Source organism: Pelobates fuscus, chromosome 2 (genome assembly GCF_036172605.1).
Source record: "Pelobates fuscus isolate aPelFus1 chromosome 2, aPelFus1.pri, whole genome shotgun sequence".
NCBI lineage: Eukaryota > Metazoa > Chordata > Amphibia > Anura > Pelobatidae > Pelobates > Pelobates fuscus.
This window is the reverse complement of record NC_086318.1, coordinates 250,274,639-250,298,379: the sequence shown is the minus strand read 5'-3', so window position 1 is coordinate 250,298,379 and position 23,741 is coordinate 250,274,639. Positions and strand designations below refer to the sequence as shown.

At 44.8% G+C, this 23,741-nt stretch overlaps 1 protein-coding gene across 1 annotated transcript in view; it reads right to left on the bottom strand.

Annotated features, from left to right (window-relative positions):
- SLC22A3 (solute carrier family 22 member 3) overlaps nucleotides 1-23,741 on the bottom strand; it is a 363,281-nt gene that overhangs the window by 156,800 nt on the left and 182,740 nt on the right. Inside the window, exon 3 of the mRNA XM_063443336.1 lies at nucleotides 5,350-5,504. Coding sequence (XP_063299406.1) covers nucleotides 5,350-5,504 — 155 coding nt within the window. The remainder of the gene's footprint in view (nucleotides 1-5,349; nucleotides 5,505-23,741) is intronic.

Genomic DNA, 23,741 nt, shown 5'->3' with positions numbered 1-23,741 from the left:
GGAAGTATGGAGGTCTCAGCGGTGTTTGCCTAGTCAAGTGTCCGATTTTAGTTCCAGACACTCGACGGCAAAACACCGCTGTTCGGTAGTTTAAGATGGCCGCCGCCACGTGTTTGTTTCCCGAATGGCGGCCACCCAGAGGACAAAGGATACATTACACGGATTGCCAATTACCCGTTTGCAACATTGTTGCAAACTGTAATTGGAGGCACACTTATTCCTGGGTGGTCTGGTTGTTCGGTAGTTTCACTCAATATAATGAATGGAGTGATTCTACCGAACAATCAGATGAATGCTGCATACATATCACCCAGGCTAAACTTAACACATGAATACATATACAATATTACAGGCAGCACACTAGAACATGCTTCACAGTCTTAAAGGGACAGTAGTCCCAAAAGTCCCAATGTGTCCATAGATGCTGTTAAAAGGGCCAGTAGCAGCAATATACAGTACAATATGCCCAAATATAAATCTTTAAGTGTACCAATTTTCCAGGGGCCATAGTCAGCAGGTAAGAGGCAGGCAGCCAGGCCCCTCCAATGTCCAGTGGCGAGGTGGGTTCCGCCACATTTCTCCCCTTTCCCATTTAGACTATCCAGACTCCAGACCTCCAGTCGGTCTGGGGCTCTGATAGTCGGCTGGCTGTCCTTACAGGGGGTAGTTGTCCAGATGGCCCCCTGCCACTCGTGTCCAGTTGTAAGTCCAAGGCTTGGGGAAAAAGTAACCAGGGTGTCCTCTCCCCTGGTTGAACACAGCTGTTGTTGGGGAAAAACGACTGTCTCCCCTTCCGATATTTTGTCTGGCTGTTGTGGACTAGGACCGACTGTCCCTATCCCCAGTGGTGTAGGTGCAGAGACTACGGTCCCATCTGCACGGTTGTGGGGTTTACTGTCTCCCCTTGGTGTGCTAAGCTGCCGCTGGGGAGAGGGGATGACAAACTCCTCTCCCTGAACCGTAGACTGCCGCTGGGGAGCAAGGACGGCTCCTTCAGCTCCCTGTAACTTGGGCACAGAGACCACGGTCCCATCTGTGCTGTTGTGGGGCTTATTGTCTCCCCTTGGTGAGCTGTGCTGCCGCTGGGGAGAGGGAATAACAACCTCCTCTCCCTGAACCGTAGACTGCCGCTGGGGAGCAAGGACATCTCCTTCAGCTCCCTGTAGCTTGGGCACAGAGACCACGGTCCCATCTGTGCTGGTGTGGGGCTTACTGTCTCCCCTTGGTGTGTTAGGCTGCCGCTGGGGAGGGAGGACGCTGCTCTCCTCTCCCTGCACTTTACTGATCCGCCGCTGGGGAGAGGTGGTAGCAAGCTCCTCTCCCCTACATACTTCTATACTCTGTGGAGGGAGACCGACTGTCTCTACTCCCAATACAGTGTCCTGCTGCTGGGGAAAGGAGACTGGGCTCTCTCTTCCCTGCTGGACACTCTGCTGCCGGGGAATGGAGACTGGGCTCCCAATTCCCAACAAATCACACTGCCACTGGGGAGGGAGGACGGCCCCTTCAGCTCCCTGTAACTTGGGCACAGAGACCACGGTCCCATCTGTGCTGGTGTGGGGCTTACAGTCTCCCCCTGGTACATTAAGCTGCCGCTGGGGAGAGGTGGTAACCAGCTCCTCTCCCATTAGAACACTCTGCCCATTGATGATCCGCCGCTGGGGAGAGGTGGTAACAATCTCCTCTCCCATTAGAACACTCTGCCCATTGATGATCTGCCGCTGGGGAGAGGAGGTAACAATCTCCTCTCCCATGCCTACTTTCAGTCTTTGTGGAGGGAGACCGACTGTCTCTCCTCCCAATTCAGTGTCCTGCTGCTGGGGAACGGAGACTGGGCTCTCTATTCCCAAAAAATCACGCTGCTGCTGGGGGGTAGGACCAACTACCTCTGCCCCCTGTAACTCAGCCTGCCACTGGGGAGGGAGGACGCTGCTCTCCTCTCCCTGCACTTCACACTGCCGCTGGGGATCTGGGCCGACTGCCCAGCATCCCTGTAGGGCCGGTAGAGAGACCGCAGTCCCATCTCCACCTGCCATCTGTGGGTCTTCCCAGGACCAATCCGTGAGGCCCCTCAACATTTGTGAGTAAGGGCCACCTGCTTCCCCACCTGGCAACTCTGGCTGCTGCTGGGGATCTGGGCCGGTTGCCCAGCATCCCGGTGGAGAGACCTTGGTCCCATCTCTACCTGCCTGTTGTGGTTCCTCACAGGACCAGTCTATGAGGACCCCCACTTCGGGTTCCTCCCGCCGCCTCAGGGAAAGACGGCTAACCTCCTCGGATGCAGCCTCTACTCGGCTGCTGTAACGCTCCTGCTGCTGAGCATACTTCCTCTCTTTCGCCAACCGGAATTCTCGGTCCAGCCTTGTGTTTCGCTCAGCCATGACCTGGTTCCAGATCACCCGGCGTGTCTCCATGGGTATATCATCCCCATACTCGGCCACTCGCTGCCTCACCTCGGCCAGCCAATCATCTCCAGAGCCAGAACCTTCCATACTTGTCTGCTCCCAGGGGCGCTGCACGACTGCTAGCGTTGCCCTCAATTTGTAAATCCAAACAGTGTCTCTGAGCTGCTTTACCTCACACTAGGACGCCATCCCACCGCTTGCCACCAATGTAACGGATCACCTGGCACCCCGACTTGGTACCTCCGTTAATGGATGCTCCTAGTGCTTCCTGAGGACTCCAAGCACTCTGGCAGACACCATAATCACCGAATCCAAGAAACCTTTAAATTCTCCCAAGCGTATGAATGCTGTAGACCATTGAATAGGAACCATACGAATAGGCTTGTACCCCTAGCAGTCAACTGGAACAGCATACAATAAATCCTTCCCCCAATAATGAGACGACACATCACTTTGAGGTTAAAACAGGAACTCTGGACTGACTCATCCAGCCTGGCTTTTATTACACTAATCCACATACAGGCCACACCCAGGGGGAGGCATAAAATAACCAATCACATACATGGTTCAGCCCACACATCCCCTCCCCTCAGATAACATTAAACTCAATTATCCGGTACACTTTTTCAGCCAAGTTCTGGATGTACCCCAAAACCCGGGAGTACACCTTTAAATCCAGCATCGCTGGATAGCCCTTATTCAGGGGGACAACATATCCAAAATTCAAGTAATTCGGATGAATGGTTCGTGAGATATGGGGTTCCAAAGATTTGACCGACCGCATGGGTAAAGTATCCGAAAACAGTTCCATGCATTTTGGCCCTGCGGTCGGTCACAAACAAGGGAATGAAAACAGGCGAATTGCCTGTGTTATAGAGCCTGGAGAGGGTTTGAATGAATTCCCTTGTTTGTGGGGTTCTTTCTACCGAACGGCGGGTCATTCGGTAGTTTCCATACGAATTTCTGGAAGTATGGAGGTCTCAGCGGTGTTTGCCTAGTCAAGTGTCCGATTTTAGTTCCAGACACTCGACGGCAAAACACCGCTGTTCGGTAGTTTAAGATGGCCGCCGCCACGTGTTTGTTTCCCGAATGGCGGCCACCCAGAGGACAAAGGATACATTACACGGATTGCCAATTACCCGTTTGCAACATTGTTGCAAACTGTAATTGGAGGCACACTTATTCCTGGGTGGTCTGGTTGTTCGGTAGTTTCACTCAATATAATGAATGGAGTGATTCTACCGAACAATCAGATGAATGCTGCATACATATCACCCAGGCTAAACTTAACACATGAATACATATACAATATTACAGGCAGCACACTAGAACATGCTTCACAGTCTTAAAGGGACAGTAGTCCCAAAAGTCCCAATGTGTCCATAGATGCTGTTAAAAGGGCCAGTAGCAGCAATATACAGTACAATATGCCCAAATATAAATCTTTAAGTGTACCAATTTTCCAGGGGCCATAGTCAGCAGGTAAGAGGCAGGCAGCCAGGCCCCTCCAATGTCCAGTGGCGAGGTGGGTTCCGCCACAGCGTCCATTAGTGACGTGAAATGCATTCAGTTCCCAGTTTCATTTAACCCCTTAAGGACAGACGACGGATATATTCCGTCATGATTCCCTTTTATTCCAGAAGTTGTGTCATTAAGGGGTTAATTATTTTTTTTGTCCCCTCTCTCTTTTTTCATGCCCAGAGCAGAGATGTGTTAGTTACAACTCCTATGACCGCATCTTATAATGTTGGGCATGCCATGTTTATAATATTGTATTGTTATATTATTGTAATGAATGTGCATTGGTAATTTTTTAAGAATTTTTAGAATTGGAGGAACATTGCTGTTGGAGCACATTTACTGCCATGTGAGTTAATGCTCACTTTTGCTGCTGTTTTATATATATTTGTATTTTTGGGGGGGCAGGGGGGTAGACCATTTGCCCTTGCGGTCCCTTGGAGCAGCTTCATGACTCAAAGCATCAGAACTCTAAAAAAGTGATTTGCACCCGATCACAAAACTCCCACACCAGACCACCAGGGATCCAGCTCACACCCTACTGGATCACCAACGAAGGTAGGCAAAAGGAGGAGACATGACATATAAACACACACACAACACTCAGACTCTCCTACATAGACACATGTTTTAGCCACCACACATACATCTTTCAATCAGCACACACAGGCACACTCAGCCCCCCCCCCCCCCCCCCACAAGGCGCTCACACTCCTTCACTCACACCACACTCAACCGACACACACACATGATTCACAGAAAGAAGAACCTGGCTCTGTATGTTTATTTCGCAGATGATAATGACAGGTGCCACAGGTCAGGAGACCAATGGGTACATAAGTTTATCCAGCTCCATAATGACGCCATTCACAAATCGCAATAAAATGCTATAGCATTTTCTTTTTGTACATAACTATAATACAAACTTTGTAATTTTTGTTTTCAAAATCAAAATTTTCTTTTAAATACTTTTTCAAATAGTTACATCCTTAACATGCTACACAATATTCTCAAGCATTCATCCATAACACATTAATCAGGAACTAACACCCTGAGCACAGTTCACTTTAATCACAAAAGTATATTAGCAACAGACATCACAAGCACATTAGACTGCTAGCCAACTTCACTTTTAAATGCATACATTAATATATGGTATATTACTGTTGTACTATCTGCAAATATAAAAAACAAATGCATAAAAATGTAGTTTAATTTACACTTATAGCCTGCTGTATGTTTTCTCTAAGGGTTCACTTTAATGATTTTTATTTTATAGAATAACGATGTGAAATCTATATACATAAATGAAACAAATGATCTTGTAGAATGTAAGTGACTGGGAATTATGGGTCTGAGATTTCAGAATAAAATCTGAAATGTATTAACTAAGCTAAATATGTATATCAAATAAGAGGAAACTTACCAATAACATAACAAGTCATCCAGGTTCCCTTTCCAAAGATTCCTTGAAGAAAGCGAAAAAACACCAAAACATAAAAGTTTGGGGCAAATGCTACCACAACGCCACAAAGTCCAACTCCAAAGGCCGATATAAGGTAAGTTATTTTTCTTCCATATCTGTTGTTAAAATAATAAAAATAAAAAATATATAATTGCATTTGATTTACTGTTTCATTATTTAAGTACAAAAATAAGGAGGCAGATCATCTTCCATAAAACAATCAAAAACCTACACAAATGTTTTAAATGATGTAGAAGAACCATTAAAAAAAAAAAAAAATGTGTTACTTTAGAACAGTAAAATAGGCATGTGTACTTAGTTAGGAAAAAGATCCAGTGCAGACATACTTTCTTAGTTGTTACTCCCACTACATAGTCTTGTCTTATTACTAGAGCCTCTGCATGCCCAAATTGGTCCTGCACATGCATAGATCAAGAACTTACCCCCCTGTTCATGTACATTAAGCATGGTGTGTCGGCTCAACTGCATGTACATTGCTAGTATACCCTTCAAAAATCTTTTTTCACCCATCACCTTGGTCTAGACAGGTGTTATACTTTAAAAGGGAATATCCAGATATTAGTTAAAGGAAACCTCCAGGCTCAACTTTATGACATTGATGTGAGGAGGGTCTAGGCGCCATCTTCACACATTGTTTATCCAACTTTAAAAGACTCCAAACTGCCTTTTTCATTTGTGTATTTCAAACTGTCTTACAAAGAATGTGCAAGAAAGATTGCTTTATTTTAAAAAAAAAATGGGTATTGCTCTTTGTGATAAAATGTGCAATCATTATGAACAATATAAGTAAATCAAGTGTGTATAGCCAAGCTGTACTAGCGCTGGAAGAGCCGGTAGGAAAGATTGTGGGTGAGACCAGGCCCTCCGTTTTTCCCGTGTCTCAGTGGTGTAGCTACACAGGGTCCCACAGCACTGGGTGCCTAAATCTCTAATCAGGTGTGCATCAGACCAGACCTGAAATAGCACATTGAACCAGGGCCCTGTCAGTTCCACAAGCATGCTGGGACAAAGTGAGTTCACGTCACTTCCTCCCAGCTCTCACTGACAGGCACACACTCACTGATTTCACAGACACTGACACGCACACTGACAGTCACACAAACACACTCTCAATGACTGATATGAAATACACTCACTGGCAGACACACACTTACTGATGGACACACTTTCAATGATTTGACACACACTGACAGACATACTTTTACTGTCAGACACACTGACACACACTTTAAATGACAAACACATAATCTCACTGATCTGCAACACACTCACTGACAGACACACACTGACATACACATTCACTAACAGACACTCACTGACAGACACACTGAAACACCCTCTCAATGACACACTCACTTATTTGAAACACACTCACTGACAAACACACAGACACACACTCACTAACAGACACACATTCTTACTGATTTGACACACACTAACTGACACAAACTCACTGTCAGATACACTGACATACACTACAGATGACAAATACACAATCTCACTGAAACTGACAGACATACACACACACCGACAGACACATTCACTAACAGACACACACTGACAAACACGCGTTGACAGACACACACTAACAGATACAATTTCAATGATTTGAAACACTCACTGACAGACACACACTCGTTAACAGACACACAATCTCACTCATTTGAAATGACAGACACATACATACATTTACACATTCTTGCACACACCACACACATACATTTTATTTATTGTGGTTTTATTTTTTTAGGCCCACCCAGTCTCCCTACTTTTGGAAGAACTGGTGCGGGTCTTCTACCACCTGTCCAGTGGCGATCTTCTCCCTGGGGTACAGTGGCTTCTATAATCTTTCAGTACCTCACTGTTTCCTCGAGCAGGATGCAAGGGGGCAATAAAAAATGAGAAGAACATAAGCGCTCTCTCGCTAATTGCCTCCTCACTATCCCATGTATATTTTGGCAGAGTAGGCACCTGCTGTCCAGTTAAACAGGTGCCTAATCCACATATTGACAAATTGCCTGCTTGGAGGTGCCCTATGTTGGCCGCCAGCCACCTCCTGGGCTCACTGTGACAAGTCATTGGTCTGCTCCTTTCGGTGCCCCCACTTTCTGGTGCCTGGGCAGGATCCATCCTGTGCACCCGCCCAGTTTCGGCCCTTCAAATAGCACTAAGATTGTTAAATTGATTTATGTGACACTGCCATACATAAAATGCCATACACCTATGTTCCTGTAACATTTTTTAATTGTCGAATTTATTGTTAAATTTCCCCTTTTCATAAAATTGTAAAGCTCTCTGGAATAAGTTGACGCTATATCAATACCAATAATAATTATAATAATAAGTGGATTTGCTAAGCTTCATTTCTTCCCTTCTTTTTGGTTACCTGAGAACAAGGGTCTCCGCCATCCCTACTCAAACTATTGCACTCAAATTGTAGATGTACTTTCAGTGCCTTGATAGTGACAAATACCTTCAGCATCTGCATTATTGCTGTAAATGTCTAGGGTAATGGAAATTTGATGTTTAATTTATAAATCCCAAACTTTTATTTGTTTTTTTTTCTCCTCTAAATTCACATTCTACTTTTTTTTTTTTTTTGTACCAATTGCAAAACTATTTGGCATTCAGTGCAAATGTGCAGTGGAGGTAAATGTATCTCTAATTCTACTACACAACTGACCCCAGGAAATAATCAGTCATACAATGTTGTTTCAAGTAATCATTAACCAGAACATGATTCAAAAAATATTTAATGTCTTACATCAAGCAACTGTGGAAGGCATAAATACCAACATCTATTGCTTATAAAGGCTAGTGACAACTAAAAAAAAAAAAGAAAAAAACCTACATAGAAACATATAGAATGTGACGGCAGATAAGAACCATTTGGCCCATCTAGTCTGCCCAATTTTCTAAATACTTTCATTAGTTCGTGGCCTTATCTTATAGGAACATTGGAACATTGATTAGTTGTGTGCTCTGATGTATCAAAAACATATCAAAACTGTGAACAAGCATGTGAATGATCTCTTTTAGAATTTGTATTGCTGGTAAAAACAGAAATACAATGACCCTGAATGTATTTATGGTACAGGTTTACATACCGACCAACATTTCAAATGGACAAAGAGGGACAGTTTAAATTTAAAGGACCACTATAGGCACCCAGACCACTTCAGCTTAATGAAGTGGTCTGGGTGCCAGGTCCATCTAGGATTAACCCTGCCTGCTGTAAACATAGCAGTTTCAGAGAAACTGCTATGTTTACACTAGGGTTAATCCAGCCTCTAGTGGCTGTCTCATTGAGTGCGAAGACGCCAGCGTCCATAGGAAAGCATTGAGAATGCTTTCCTATGGACTGGCTGAAGGTGCGCGCAGCTCTTGCCGCGCATGCGCATTCAGCCGATGATGACCGAAGGAGGAGGAGAGTCAGTGTTTAGCCACCTTCCTCCCCCTTCAGCCCGGCGGGAGTGGGACCCTGAGGGTGGGGGCACCCTCAGGGCACTATAGTGCCAGGAAAACGAGTTTGTTTTCCTGGCACTATAGTGGTCCTTTAAGCCTGTGAGTGAGGAAGTGACCACAGGCAGGGCTGTTCTGAGACATTTTAGGTGACTTAAAAATTACAATTTATGAAACAAAAATGTAATTTGGAACAAAAACACTATCATATTTACACATAGAGTGATTTCTAAACACATTTGTTGTACTTTAAAGACGCATTACTGTGAGTTTTACTACTGTGGATCTCTGTTATATACTCAGACACACCAACAATATGGAGCGCCTATAAAAGAGGGACATTAGGAAAGAGGGAGAGAGGGATTTGGGTCCAAAATATGGACTGTCCTTCCTAAATAGGGACACCTGTGAGGTATGATATATGAAAGTTAAAATGCAATGCATAATCCAAAATCTTTGTTTACAACAATTTACAATACTCCAATGTAAAGGGGAATCATAAAATTCACTCTCAAACATACAATGGGACATCGGCAATCAACCAATACAAACAGACACTTACCTCTGGGACAGAACCATGACCAACAGGTCATGCTTAAAAAACAAAACAATAAAAAACAAAGCCTACAACTCTCTATATAGTAGCAGTTCCCCCTCCAACCCAAGATGGTGCCCACCAGACCCTCACGCTTTCTCTGGCCTCTAGCTCTAGACTGAGCAATGAAAAATCTATATCTATGGTCCATTCTGTCCCTGACATGGACAGCTCAATCTAAATAATGCTCAACTCACTAAAATCTACAATAGTGTTGAATTTTCAGCAAAATTATGCAAATATTAAAAAGATATACAAGCCATAGGTGAAAACTCTTTGTCTGATGCCTATAGGTCACAACTCTTTGTCTGATGCCTATATAGCCTTTGAAGCTTAGCTATCATTCATGGAGCTCAAATGGCATACAGTTATTTACAGATATGTCCCCTGGTACTGTGGCAAAACAACATGATTTCCAGTCGTTAAATAAGTGGGGGTTCAAAACTAAACTCATAGTCACCAGAAACAATCTAACTACAGCTGACAGAAGAGTATACAATTATTATCCAGTGGGCCATTCCAGTTCCATAAAAAGTTGCTGAAGCAGCTTCCCCTGCCTGCTTTAAAATGAGTGGCACAAAGTGCTTAGTACTATGTGATTAATGTTATGTTAGCCTACACCTGGATGATTTACCACAGGTGTAGCACACACGCAAGAATTCCTATGGACTACGTTATCAGATTATGTGACTGTGAAGTACAGTGAGGTCCCAACTTCTTCTACCCTTCTTATCCCCGTGATTTTTACGGTTTGCTAAATTATAATTAAATGTTATTTTAAATTTTAAATGTCTTTAACATTTTTTCCACACAAAAAGTGCATGTCTGTAAAAAGTTATACTAACTCAAGCTAGACTTATTTGCAGTGCTGTCACTAAAATTGGTCTTTTGCAAAACCTTCTCCTTCTTCTTAATAGATTTTCATGTTTGTAAAAGTAACAAGAAGAGCGAAGCCTCTAGTTTAAGAGGTCCACTCCTTTACCTTTGTTGACATCATAATAGGTCATGTGAAGGATTGTCTGTGTATTTTCCGACAGCCTCATAACTTGAGTTCCAGCATGCAATGTCTTTGTGTGAACGAAGATGGGAGCAGGCATTTCCCAGATTTGACCAATGACCAGTGAGAGTCTTCATGTAAAGTATTTTACTCATGAATCCAGAAAAAATGCTTTAGAAAACACGTCATTTGTTTTGCTTTGTCACCTAGTGACATCTTGGAAAAAATTGGAACAGCTTTTCCTTTTTGATGAGATGCTGGGATTCAGTGCAAAGAAGAATCATTTTCCAGAAAAGGTTGAGAAAAATATTTAATGTTATAATTTTATCTTATGAAGTCATCATGAAGCAGAGCTCATGATAGATGTTGTCTTTGTTTTTATTTAATATGGGAAACAAAGTATTTCTTTGTACATCTGGATAAATCCTGATATTATTTTAGTATCATGTGAACATATAAAAGGGGGCTATATCAGAAATGACTAAAGGCACTATACTCATGATAATTAACGAGCACAGGGACTCTAGCACACAACTGCAGTGCCAGGGTTAGCCATCACAGTTTTTTTTTTTTTCAAGTTTCAGTCATAAATGTAGCATACCTCAAGTCAGCATGGGGTTGAAATTCTAGACTGATACACATTGTTTTAAGCATCATGGGAGTACAATATTGCAACCATATGTACTAAACACATGTTATACACAATGTCCTTCTTTGCACATTTTCTTTATTTTATCTTGTGACAGTTTAGGAAGCTTAACTGTTCTGTATATGATTTTTTTTATGTCTTCCTTTAATTTAGTGAGCCCAAGACATGCAGAATGACATGCAGTACCGGTGAATCCAATTAGACTACACTTTTGATGCTTCAGGTTTTAATTACTGAGGGAATGAGCAACACAAATTAAGTAGTTACATATCTGGTGTACTTGATGTGAAATTTGAACCACTTTGGAAACAGATTGCCCAGTTGTTGACCAATATTGGTGTAAAAGATATATCTCTTTTAACCTAGTGGTATATATTCTTCTGAAATTTCCTGATATGTCATATTACACAAACGTTTTAGTTTCTCAAATTGCTTTAGCTATAAGGAGACTCATAGTGTTTAATTGGAAGCAATTAGTCCCAGGCTAACCCAGGTTATAGAAAAAAATAATCTACATCACAAATATGAATTTATGTCCACAACACAGATAGCACAAAAAACATATTTGAAGTTTTGGAGCCTTTGAATAAATACATGAGTAAACAACAGTAAGTTGCAACTAGTGTTGTCGCGAACCCGAAATTTGACTTCAATGGGCAGGCGAATTTTAAAACCAACAGGGACTCTTTCTGGCCACAAAAGTGATGGAAAAGTTGTTTCAAGGGGACTAACACCTGGACTGTGGCATGCCGGAGGGGGATCCATGGCAAAACTCCCATGGAAAATTACACAGTTGATGCAGAGTCTGCTTTTAATCCATAAAGGGCAGAAATCACCTAACATTGACACCTGTCCTCAAAGCCCCTGATACACACTGACACAGAGCAGAATAGAGACTGTTACCCCATACATAGGGTCACTTGGCAGATATGGCGGGGTCGTGGGAGGGGGAGGATGACTTTCACCTCTTCCCCTGTTAGATTCCCGTTGTGCTGTGACATCACCCTAATCCGCTGTGTAAAGCATACTATTTAATTTGATCAGCATGGCCACTTGAGTTTTTATAGTTTTCACGCTGCTTGTAGTTTATATATGGTTCACAAAAATCAAACAAACGATAAAGTAAACATGTAAGGATTCAGAATATTCTTTCAAACCCTTACACATTGTGTGTACATACTTTTTGTCTTAAGTTTGTGGCTTTAAAGAGGTTCACGTTGTTTCTATGATGTGCATAACATGTTCTTGTAAATGTTTGTTAAATTTTTCCTGGAATTGTAATTTTTGAATCTGAATAAAGATAGTCAAATCCCTGATACACACTGACACAGAGCGGAATAGAGACTGTTCCCCCTACATAGGGTCACTTGGCAGATATGGATTGACACCTGTCCTCAAAACCCCTGATACACACTGACACAGAGCAGAATAGAGACTGTTCCCCCTACATAGGGTCACTTGGCAGATATGGATTGACACCTGTCCTCAGAGACCATGATACACACTGACACAGAGCAGAATAGAGACTGTTCCCCGTCCACAGAGACCATGATACACACTGACACAGAGCAGAATAGAGACTGTCCCCCCTACATAGGGTCACTTGGCAGGTATGGATTGACACCTGTCCTCAAAGCCCCTGATACACACTGACACAGAGCAGAATAGAGACTGTTCCCTGTCCACAGAGACCATGATACACACTGACACAGAGCAGAATAGAGACTGTTCACCGTCCACAGAGACCATGATACACAATGACACAGAGCAGAATAGAGACTGTTCCCCATCCACAGAGACCAGGATACACACTGGCACAGAGCAGAATAGGGACTGTTCCCCCTACATAGGGTCACTTGGCAGGTATGGATTGACACCTGTCCTCAAAGCCCCTGATACACACTGACACAGAGCAGAATAGAGACTGTTCCCTGTCCACAGAGTCCATGATACACAGTGACACAGAGCAGAATAGAGACTGTTCCCCGTCCACAGAGACCAAGATACACACTGACACAGAGCAGAATAGAGACTGTTCCCTGTCCACAGAGTCCATGATACACACTGACACAGAGCAGAATAGAGACTGTTCCCCGTCCACAGAGACCATGATACACACTGACACAGAGCAGAATAGAGACTGTTCACCGTCCACAGAGACCATGATACACACTGACACAGAGCAGAATAGGGACTGTTCCCCCTACATAGGGTCACTTGGCAGGTATGGATTGACACCTGTCCTCAAAGCCCATGATACACACTGGGGGGAGCTACTGTCCTCCCCAACCACTGCGCGGTGGGTGGGGGCCATAAATCACAATGGGGGGACCTATTGTCCTCCCCCCCTCGGCCCCCACCCCTGCGCGTTGGGTGGGGGCCATAAATCACAATGGGGGGGCCTACTTTCCTCCCCCCCGGCCCCCATCCCTGCGCAGTGGGTGGGGGGCATAAATCACAATGGGACGGACCTACAGATAGGAGTGGAGTATTGTTCATATCAGTTTAATACCTTCCGCGTCTCCTATCAGTGGACGTGTATATGGCAGCCATTTTAGGAACCGCACACCTGGGACCCGAGCAAGTTCACCTCGTTCAAGCTGCTCTGGTTCCTTGATGAGCCAGCTGCCCGTGAGTTAACATGTCCCGTGGAGAAGCACTCTGTCCTGTAAAGCCTCACCACAAAAAAATTTAATAAATAACAGCACTCGGAGTGGTGAGTTTAGTAAATGTTCATATCAGTTTAATACCTTCCGCGTCTCCTATCAGTGGACGTGTATATGGCAGCCATTTTAGGAACCGCACACCTGGGACCCGAGCAAGGTCACCTCTTTCAACAGGCGACATGATTTGGCCCTGTAAAACTATCCTGGATATTCTCTACAAGTTCTATGGATATGGCATTGATTTATGTAACAGGGAGATGGAAGAAGATGCTTGGTCGGTCCTCTTACTTGAAATTTGTGGCACTGCGCGGGCAAGCTAATGTGCCACCAGATAGGAGTGGTGAGTTTAGTATTGTTCATATCAGTTTAATACCTTCCATGTCTCCTATCAGTGGACGTGTAAATGGCAGAGATTTTTAATTGTTGAATCACCTCCCCTTTTTAGGCCAAGGTGGGAAGATGCTTAGACCACTGGTATATTGGTGCCATCTTGGAGGATTTTTTTTTGGTTTGGTTTTTGAAGCCACAGTGCTGCACCAGTGGGCCTAAAAATTAGGCATGTACACATGCCTGAAAAATTTGGTATTGTTGCAGCTGTAGCAGCGGCCAGAAAAATTGATGTTTGTTTCACAGGCAGAAAGTGCCCTAAAACATGGCGACTTGAACCCTAGTTGGTGGCGGATAAGTCACGCAAGTCAAACGTCATTCAGAGCAAAAATACAGCAGCGTGTGGACCATTTTTAGCCCAAGGCAGCTCATCTCATCAGGCCTTTTTTAATCGAATGTATCGCCCAGTGTCAGTCCCTTCGGGATCAATCCCTCATTCATCTTAATAAAGGTGAGGTAATCTAGACTTTTTTGACCTAGGCGACTTCTCTTCTCAGTGACAATACCTCCTGCTGCACTGAAGGTCCTTTCTGACAGGACACTTGAAGCGGGGCAGGCCAGAAGTTCTATCGCAAATTGAATTAGCTCAGGCCACAGGTCAAGCCTGCACACCCAGTAGTCAAGGGGTTCATCGCTCCTCAGAGTGTCGATATCTGCAGTTAAGGCGAGGTAGTCTGCTACCTGTCGGTCGAGTCGCTCTCTGAGGGTGGATCCCGAAGGGCTGTGGCGATGCATAGGACTTAAAAAGGTCCGCATGTCCTCCATCAACAACACGTCTTTAAAGCGTCCTGTCCTTGCCGGCGTGGTCGTGGGAGGAGGAGGAGGATGACTTCCACCTCTCCCCCTGTTAGATTCCCGTTGTGCTGTGACATCACCCTTATACGCTGTGTAAAGCATACTTTTTAATTTATTTTGCAAATGCTGCATCCTTTCCGACTTGTTGTAATTCGGTAACATTTCCGCCACTTTCTGCTTATACCGGGGGTCTAGTAGCGTGGACACCCAGTACAGGTCGTTCTCCCTCAGCCTTTTTATACGAGGGTCCCTCAACAGGCAGGACAGCATGAAAGACCCCATTTGCACAAGGTTGGATGCCGAGCTACTCATTTCCCGTTCCTCCTCCTCACTGATGTCATTGAAGGTATGTTCTTCCCCCCAGCCACGTACAACACCACGGGTACCAGATAGGTGACAACGAGCACCCTGGGATGCCTGTTGTGTTTGGTCTTGCTCCTCCTCCTCCTCCTCCTCAAAGCTACATTCCTCCTCTGACTCCTCTTCCTCACAATCCTCTTCCAGCGTTGCCGCAGGTCCAGCAAGCGATGCTGATAAGGCTGTTTCTGGTGGTGATGGTGACCACAACTCTTCCTCTTCCTCTTCACGCTCATCTACAGCCTGATCCAGCACTCTTCGCAGGGCACGCTCCAGGAAGAAAACAAATGGTATGATGTCGCTGATGGTGCCTTCGTTGCGACTGACTAGGTTTGTCACCTCCTCAAAAGGACGCATGAGCCTACAGGCATTGCGCATGAGCGTCCAGTAACGTGGCAAAAAATTCCCAGCTCCCCAGAGGCTGTCCTAGCACCCCGGTCATACAAATATTCATTAACAGCTTTTTCTTGTTGGAGCAGGCGGTCGAACATTAGGAGTGTGGAATTCCAACGTGTAGGGCTGTCGCAAATCAAGCGCCTCACTGGCATATTGTTTCACCGCTAGATATCGGCAAAGTGAGCCATGGCCGTGTAGGAACGCCTGAAATGGCCACACACCTTCCTGGCCTGCTTCAGGACGTCCTGTAAGCCTGTGTACTTATGCACAAAGCGTTGTACGATCAGATTACACACATGTGCCATGCACGGCACATGTGTCAACTTGCCCAACTTCAATGCCGCTATCAAATTCTTTCCGTTGTCACACACAACTTTGCCGATATCCAGTTGCGGAGTCAGCCACTTTTCCACCTGTGCGTTCAGGGCGGACAGGAGTGCTTGTCCGGTGTGACTCTCTGCTTTCAAGCAAGTCAAACCCAAGACGGCGTGACACTGCCGTATCCGGGATGTGGAATAGTACCTGGGGAGCTGGGAGGGTGCCGTTGATGTGGAGCAAGACGCAGCAGCACAAGAGGACTCAGCCGAGGAGGTTATGGAAGAGGATGGAGTAGGAGGAGTAGAGGAGGTGGCAGCAGGACTGCCTGCAATTCGTGGCGGTGTCACCAACTCCTCTGCAATGCCACGCATTCCTTGCTTGTCAGCCGTCAGCAGGTTTACCCAATGCGCAGTGTAGGTGATATACCTGCCCTGACCATGCTTTGCAGACCAGGTATCAGTGGTCAGATGGACCCTTGCCCCAACACTGTGTGCCAGACATGCCATGACTTCCTTTTGCACAATCGAGTACAAGTTGGGGATTGCCTTTTGTGAAAAGAAATTCTGGCCGGGTACCTTCCACTGCGGTGTCCCAATAGCTAAAAATTTTTTGAACGCCTCAGACTCAACCAGATTGTATGGTAAAAGCTGGCGGGCTAATAGTTCGGACAAGCCAGCTGTCAGACACTGGGCAAGGGGGTGACTTGGTGACATTGGCTTCTTACGCTCAAACATGTCCTTGACAGACACATGACTGTGGGCAGATGAGCGGGAACTGCTCAAGGCGGGAGACGGAGTGGCTGATGGTTGAGAGGGGGCAAGAAGGACAGCAGTGGTTGACGTGGCTGAAGATGCTAGACCAGGAGGAGGATGGCGGCTTAGAGTAGGCGTGCTGCTTGTACTCATGTGTTGATCCCATAGGCGTTTGTGATGTGAGATCATGTGCCTACGCAAAGCAGTTGTACCTAGGTGGGTGTTGGACCTCCCACGACTCAGTTTCCTTTGGCACAGGTTGCAAATGGCATCGCTGTTGTCCGAGGCAGACACACCACACTGCTGAGCTCTGCAATGACGGCATTCTGGTGGTGGACACAGCATGCGTTGATTGGCGTGCTGTCGGGCTGACCCCGGGTGCCAATGCATGCTGTCTGACTGTGCCACTAGCTCCTTGCGACGACCCCCCCTGCTTCCAACTCGTCTCCTCCTCCTCTCTGTCTCCCCATCTGAACTTTCGCCCTGTTCTTCTTCTTGCCGAGCGGGCACCCACGTGCCGTCCATGGACGCATCGTCATCATCAACCGCTTCGCTTGTATCTGACAACTCAGAAAAGGAAGCAGCAGCGGGTACAACATCATCATCATCACACCGTACCTCCATGTGTTTAATGCTGCCTGCCTGATACATATCCCTGTTATCTACATCCTCTAGCAATAATGGTTGCGCATCACTCATTTCTTCAAACGGGTGTGTGAATAACTCCTCTGACATACCAAGTAAAGCGGCTGTGGTGCTAGTTTTGGTGGTGGCGGCAGGCGGGTGAGTGGTATCTTGAGAGGTGCCTGAAGCTAAGCTGGAGGAGGATGGTGCGTCAAGGTTCCGAGCGGAGGCTGTACAAGATTGGGTGTCCTGTGTTAGCCAGTCAACTATGTCCTCAGAACTTTTCAAGTTCAGGGTACAAGGCTTCTGAAAACTGGGCATTATTCTAGGGCAAAAGGGAATCACAGCACCACGACCACAACGGCCCCTGCGGGGTGGCCTGCCTCTGCCTGTCATTTTTTGGGGGATTAGTGGTACTATAAGTGCAAGCTACTGTGAGACCAGATATGATTGGCAATGTGAACTGTAAGAGTTCTGCAGAGCACACACTGTAGGCCTGAGACACCCGCTTGAAGACAAGTAACTGCTATTCAATCTATAACAGTGAAAAACAAATTTTGGTTTTAAAAGCACGCTATAGAGACACCAGATATGATTGGCAATGTGCACTGGAACAGTTCTGCAGAGCACACACTGTAGGCCTGAGACACCCGCTTGAAGACAAGTAACTGCTATTCAATCTATAACAGTGAAAAACAAATTTTGGTTTTAAAAGCACGCTATAGAGACACCAGATATGATTGGCAATGTGCACTGGAACAGTTCTGCAGAGCACACACTGTAGGCCTGAGACACCCGCTTGAAGACAAGTAACTGTTACTCCATCTATAACAGTGAAAAAAAAATTTTGGTTTTAAAAGCACGCTATAGAGACACCAGATATGATTGGCAATGTGCACTGGAACAGTTCTGCAGAGCACACACTGTAGGCCTGAGACACCCGCTTGAAGACAAGTAACTGCTATTCAATCTATAACAGTGAAAAACAAATTTTGGTTTTAAAAGCACGCTATAGAGACACCAGATATGATTGGCAATGTGCACTGGAACAGTTCTGCAGAGCACACACTGTAGGCCTGACACACCCGCTTGAAGACAAGTAACTGCTATTCAATCTATAACAGTGAAAAATAAATTTTTGTTTTAAAAGCACGCTATAGAGACACCAGATATGATTGGCAATGTGCACTGGAACAGTTCTGGAGAGCACACGCTGAAGGAAGGACTGACAGAGCCGCTTGAAGGACACTGACTGGCTGCTATGAGCTTACACTAGAACCCTTTTTTCTTTGTAAAAGCACGATAAAGAGACACCAAATATGATTGGCAACTGTCAAAGCACGCTGGAACAGGTCTACAGAGCACACGCTGAAGTAGGCCTGACACCCAGACGCTTGCATACAACTAACTGCTCTTCTATTACAGTGAAAAAAAATTATTTCTTTTAAATCTAAAGCTTAAGCTATTGTAAAAACAGATATGAGTGGTGGCACTGGGCAAGAGGGCACATTATCCACTGTGAATCTCACACAGAAGCTGGCAGGCAGGCAACTGCTCTTCTATTACAGTGGAAACAAAATTTTGGTTGTAAAGCACGCTATAGAGACACCAGATATGAGTGGCAACTGTCAAAGTACGCTGGCAGGGTTGTGCAGGGCACACGCTGAAGGAAGGCCTGACAGAGCCGCTTGAAGGACACTGACTGGCTGCTATTAGCTTACACTGGAAACCTTTTTTCTTTGTAAAAGCACGCTATAGAGACACCAGATATGAGTGGCAATTGTCAAAGTACGCTGGCAGGGTTGTGCGGGGCACACGCTGAAGGAAGGCCTGACAGAGCCGCTTGAAGGACACTGACTGGCTGCTATTAGCTTACACTGGAAACCTTTTTTCTTTGTAAAAGCACGCTAAAGAGACACCAGATATGATTGGCAACTGTCAAAGCACGCTGGCACAGGTCTGCAGAGCACATGCTGAAGTAGGCCTGACACCCAGACGCTTGCAGACAACTAACTGATCTTCTATTACAGTGAAAAAAAATGATTTCTTTAAAATCTAAAGCTTAAGCTATTGTTAAAACAGATATGAGTGGTGGCACTGACTGTGCAAATGGGCAAGGCATCCAACCTGACACAGAAGCTGGCAGGCAGGCAACTGCTCTTCTATTACAGTGAAAAAAATTATTTCTTTTAAATCTAAAGCTTAAGCTATTGTAAAAACAGATATGAGTGGTGGCACTGGGCAAGAGGGCACAGTATCCACTGTGAACCTCACACAGAAGCTGGCAGGCAGGCAACTGCTCTTCTATTACAGTGGAAACAAAATTTTGGTTGTAAAAGCACGCTATAGAGACACCAGATATGAGTGGCAACTGTCAAAGTACGCTGGCAGGGTTGTGCAGGGCACACGCTGAAGGAAGGCCTGACAGAGCCGCTTGAAGGACACTGACTGGCTGCTATTAGCTTACACTGGAAACCTTTTTTCTTTGAAAAAGCACGCTATAGAGACACCAGATATGAGTGGCAATTGTCAAAGTACGCTGGCAGGGTTGTGCAGGGCACACGCTGAAGGAAGGCCTGACAGAGCCGCTTGAAGGACACTGACTGGCTGCTATTAGCTTACACTGGAAACCTTTTTTCTTTGTAAAAGCACGCTAAAGAGACACCAGATATGATTGGCAACTGTCAAAGCACGCTGGCACAGGTCTGCAGAGCACACGCTGAAGTAGGCCTGACACCCAGACGCTTGCAGACAACTAACTGATCTTCTATTACAGTGAAAAAAAATGATTTCTTTAAAATCTAAAGCTTAAGCTATTGTTAAAACAGATATGAGTGGTGGCACTGACTGTGCAAATGGGCAAGGCATCCAACCTGACACAGAAGCTGGCAGGCAGGCAACTGCTCTTCTATTACAGTGAAAAAAAATTATTTCTTTTAAATCTAAAGCTTAAGCTATTGTAAAAACAGATATGAGTGGTGGCACTGGGCAAGAGGGCACAGTATCCACTGTGAACCTCACACAGAAGCTGGCAGGCAGGCAACTGCTCTTCTATTACAGTGGAAACAAAATTTTGATTGTAAAAGCACGCTATAGAGACACCAGATATGAGTGGCAACTGTCAAAGTACGCTGGCAGGGTTGTGCAGGGCACACGCTGAAGGAAGGACTGACAGAGCCGCTTGAAGGACACTGACTGGCTGCTATTAGCTTACACTGGAAACCTTTTTTCTTTGAAAAAGCACGCTATAGAGACACCAGATATGAGTGGCAATTGTCAAAGTACGCTGGCAGGGTTGTGCAGGGCACACGCTGAAGGAAGGCCTGACAGAGCCGCTTGAAGGACACTGACTGGCTGCTATTAGCTTACACTGGAAACCTTTTTTCTTTGTAAAAGCACGCTATAGAGACACCAGATATGAGTGGCAATTGTCAAAGTACGCTGGCAGGGTTGTGCAGGGCACACGCTGAAGGAAGGCCTGACAGAGCCGCTTGAAGGACACTGACTGGCTGCTATTAGCTTACACTGGAAACCTTTTTTCTTTGTAAAAGCACGCTAAAGAGACACCAGATATGATTGGCAACTGTCAAAGCACGCTGGCACAGGTCTGCAGAGCACACGCTGAAGTAGGCCTGACACCCAGACGCTTGCAGACAACTAACTGATCTTCTATTACAGTGAAAAAAAATGATTTCTTTAAAATCTAAAGCTTAAGCTATTGTTAAAACAGATATGAGTGGTGGCACTGACTGTGCAAATGGGCAAGGCATCCAACCTGACACAGAAGCTGGCAGGCAGGCAACTGCTCTTCTATTACAGTGAAAAAAAATGATTTCTTTAAAATCTAAAGCTTAAGCTATTGTTAAAACAGATATGAGTGGTGGCACTGACTGTGCAAATGGGCAAGGCATCCAACCTGACACAGAAGCTGGCAGGCAGGCAACTGCTCTTCTATTACAGTGAAAAAAAATGATTTCTTTAAAATCTAAAGCTTAAGCTATTGTTAAAACAGATATAAGTGGTGGCACTGACTGTGCAAATGGGCAAGGCATCCAACCTGACACAGAAGCTGGCAGGCAGGCAACTGCTCTTCTATTACAGTGAAAAAAAATGATTTCTTTAAAATCTAAAGCTTAAGCTATTGTTAAAACAGATATGAGTGGTGGCACTGACTGTGCAAATGGGCAAGGCATCCAACCTGACACAGAAGCTGGCAGGCAGGCAACTGCTCTTCTATTACAGTGAAAACAAATTATTTATTTAAAATCTAAAGCCTAACCAATTGTTAAAACAGATATGAGTGGTGGCACTGACTGTGCAAATGGGCAAGGCATCCAACCTGACACAGAAGCTGGCAGGCAGGCAACTGCTCTTCTATTACAGTGAAAAAAAATATTTATTTTAAATCTAAAGCTTAACCAATTGTTAAAACAGATATGAGTGGTGGCACTGGGCAAGTAGGCACAGTATCCAATGTGAACACAGAAGCTGGCAGGCAGGCACCTGCAATTACATTACACAGGAAAAAAAAAAAAAAAAAGCAGCCTGATGTTATAGCCCTAAAAAGGGCTTTTTGGGGTGCTGTCCTTACAGCGGAGATCAGATGAGTCCTTCAGGATTGTAGTGGACACTGAATACCCTAGCCTAGCTATCAATTTCCCTATCTAATCAGCAGCAGCTAAACTTTCCCTCCTCTCACTAAGCATGCAGCTTCAGAATGAATCGAAAATGGATGCTGGGAGGGAGGTTGGAGGGTGTGGAAGGGAGGGAGTGCTGCTGATTGGCTGGAATGTGTCTGCTGACCGATAGGCACAGGGTCAAAGTTTGCCCAATGATGATGAATAGGGGGCGGATCGAACCGCCCATGTGTTCGCCCGCGGCGGCGAACGCGAACACGCTAAGTTCGCCGGGAACTGTTCGCCGGCGGACAGTTCGGTACATCACTAGTTGCAACAAGGAATTCAACCTTTTGCAAAGTAATGAGGAAACAAACTCAAATGCCTATTAATTATCACGGATGGTACGAGAAATGTTTGAGATTGTACTAGCCACCTTTAACAACTGTAACATTTTGTAACATATGTCTGGAATAGTTCTATATGTTATCCTTTTTTTTTTTTCTTTTATCCATATTTTAAATATGTCTAAAACTGAAACTTACTCTTAGAATTAACTCTTGGGCTGAATATTCCTAATGCTAAAATCAGGAGATGCCTTACATAGGGATGTTAGAGCAAGGGTAAAGAGTCAGTTTGGTCCTTACTTAGAGCGTTAACATTTCATGAATTATGGGTGACTGATTTTGTCCATAGATATATATTTCTCTCCCTTTTGGAGCCACTATTTAAGATTATTTCTGTTAAGTGGAACCGGAGTAGAGTGTAGCCCTTTAACCCCTTAAGGACCAAACTTCTGGAATAAAAGGGAATCATGACATGTCACACATGTCATGTGTCCTTAAGGGGTTAAGAGAGTGCAACAGACAGTTTGTGAAATAGAAGTTACTCTGGGAGGCCATGCGCTTTTATGAAGAAATAGATTTTGCTTGACTAAATGATTAAAAACTAGGGAGAGTCTGATGGGGGAGGCCAGCTGTTCCAAAGGAATGGAGCCGCCCTCAAGAAGTATTGCAAAAGTGAGTTTGCAGTAGGGGTATGAGCAGTGGACAGTGTAAGAAAGGGGTGGACATGGGAAAATATTTTAAGGTGTAAAAGGCAGGATTTGGCAACAGACTGGATGTGACGAGCAAAGTTTAGGCCAGAATTTGCAGGGAGAGCAAAAGAGGAGGATCATCATTATGAGGAGTTAAAATAAGATTTTCCTTTTAGAGAGAATGAGTTTTCAGAAAGCGGGAGGACATCCAATCACAGATGGAAGAAAGGCACCAGGTAATGCACTCTAGGAGTGTGTGTATGTCATCAGCATACAGGTGGTAGCAGAATTTGATAGAAATAATAAGTTTGCTAAGAGAGGCAGTATAAAGAGAAAACAAAAGGGGGACCAGAACAGTGCCTTGGGGAACTCCAACTGAGACAAGACGAATGTGAAGGTGTCATTAAAAAAGGAAACACTGAATGAACATTAGAAGAGATAGGATGACAACCACTTGAGGGCAATGAATTGAAGAGTTTGGAGAGAATGAAGGAGAGGGACAGGCGAAGATAGGGATGGATGAGAGTTGTTGATGGAGGTTTCAGGTTTCTGTTGAGTTGAGGCTCAGGTAAGAGGTGGTAATCTGAGAGAGAAAATGGATTGTTACAGAGATTAGAGACTGGGCATGTATCTGAAAAAATAAGATTGAATATATTGCCAGCTACATGTGTGGGATATTTAT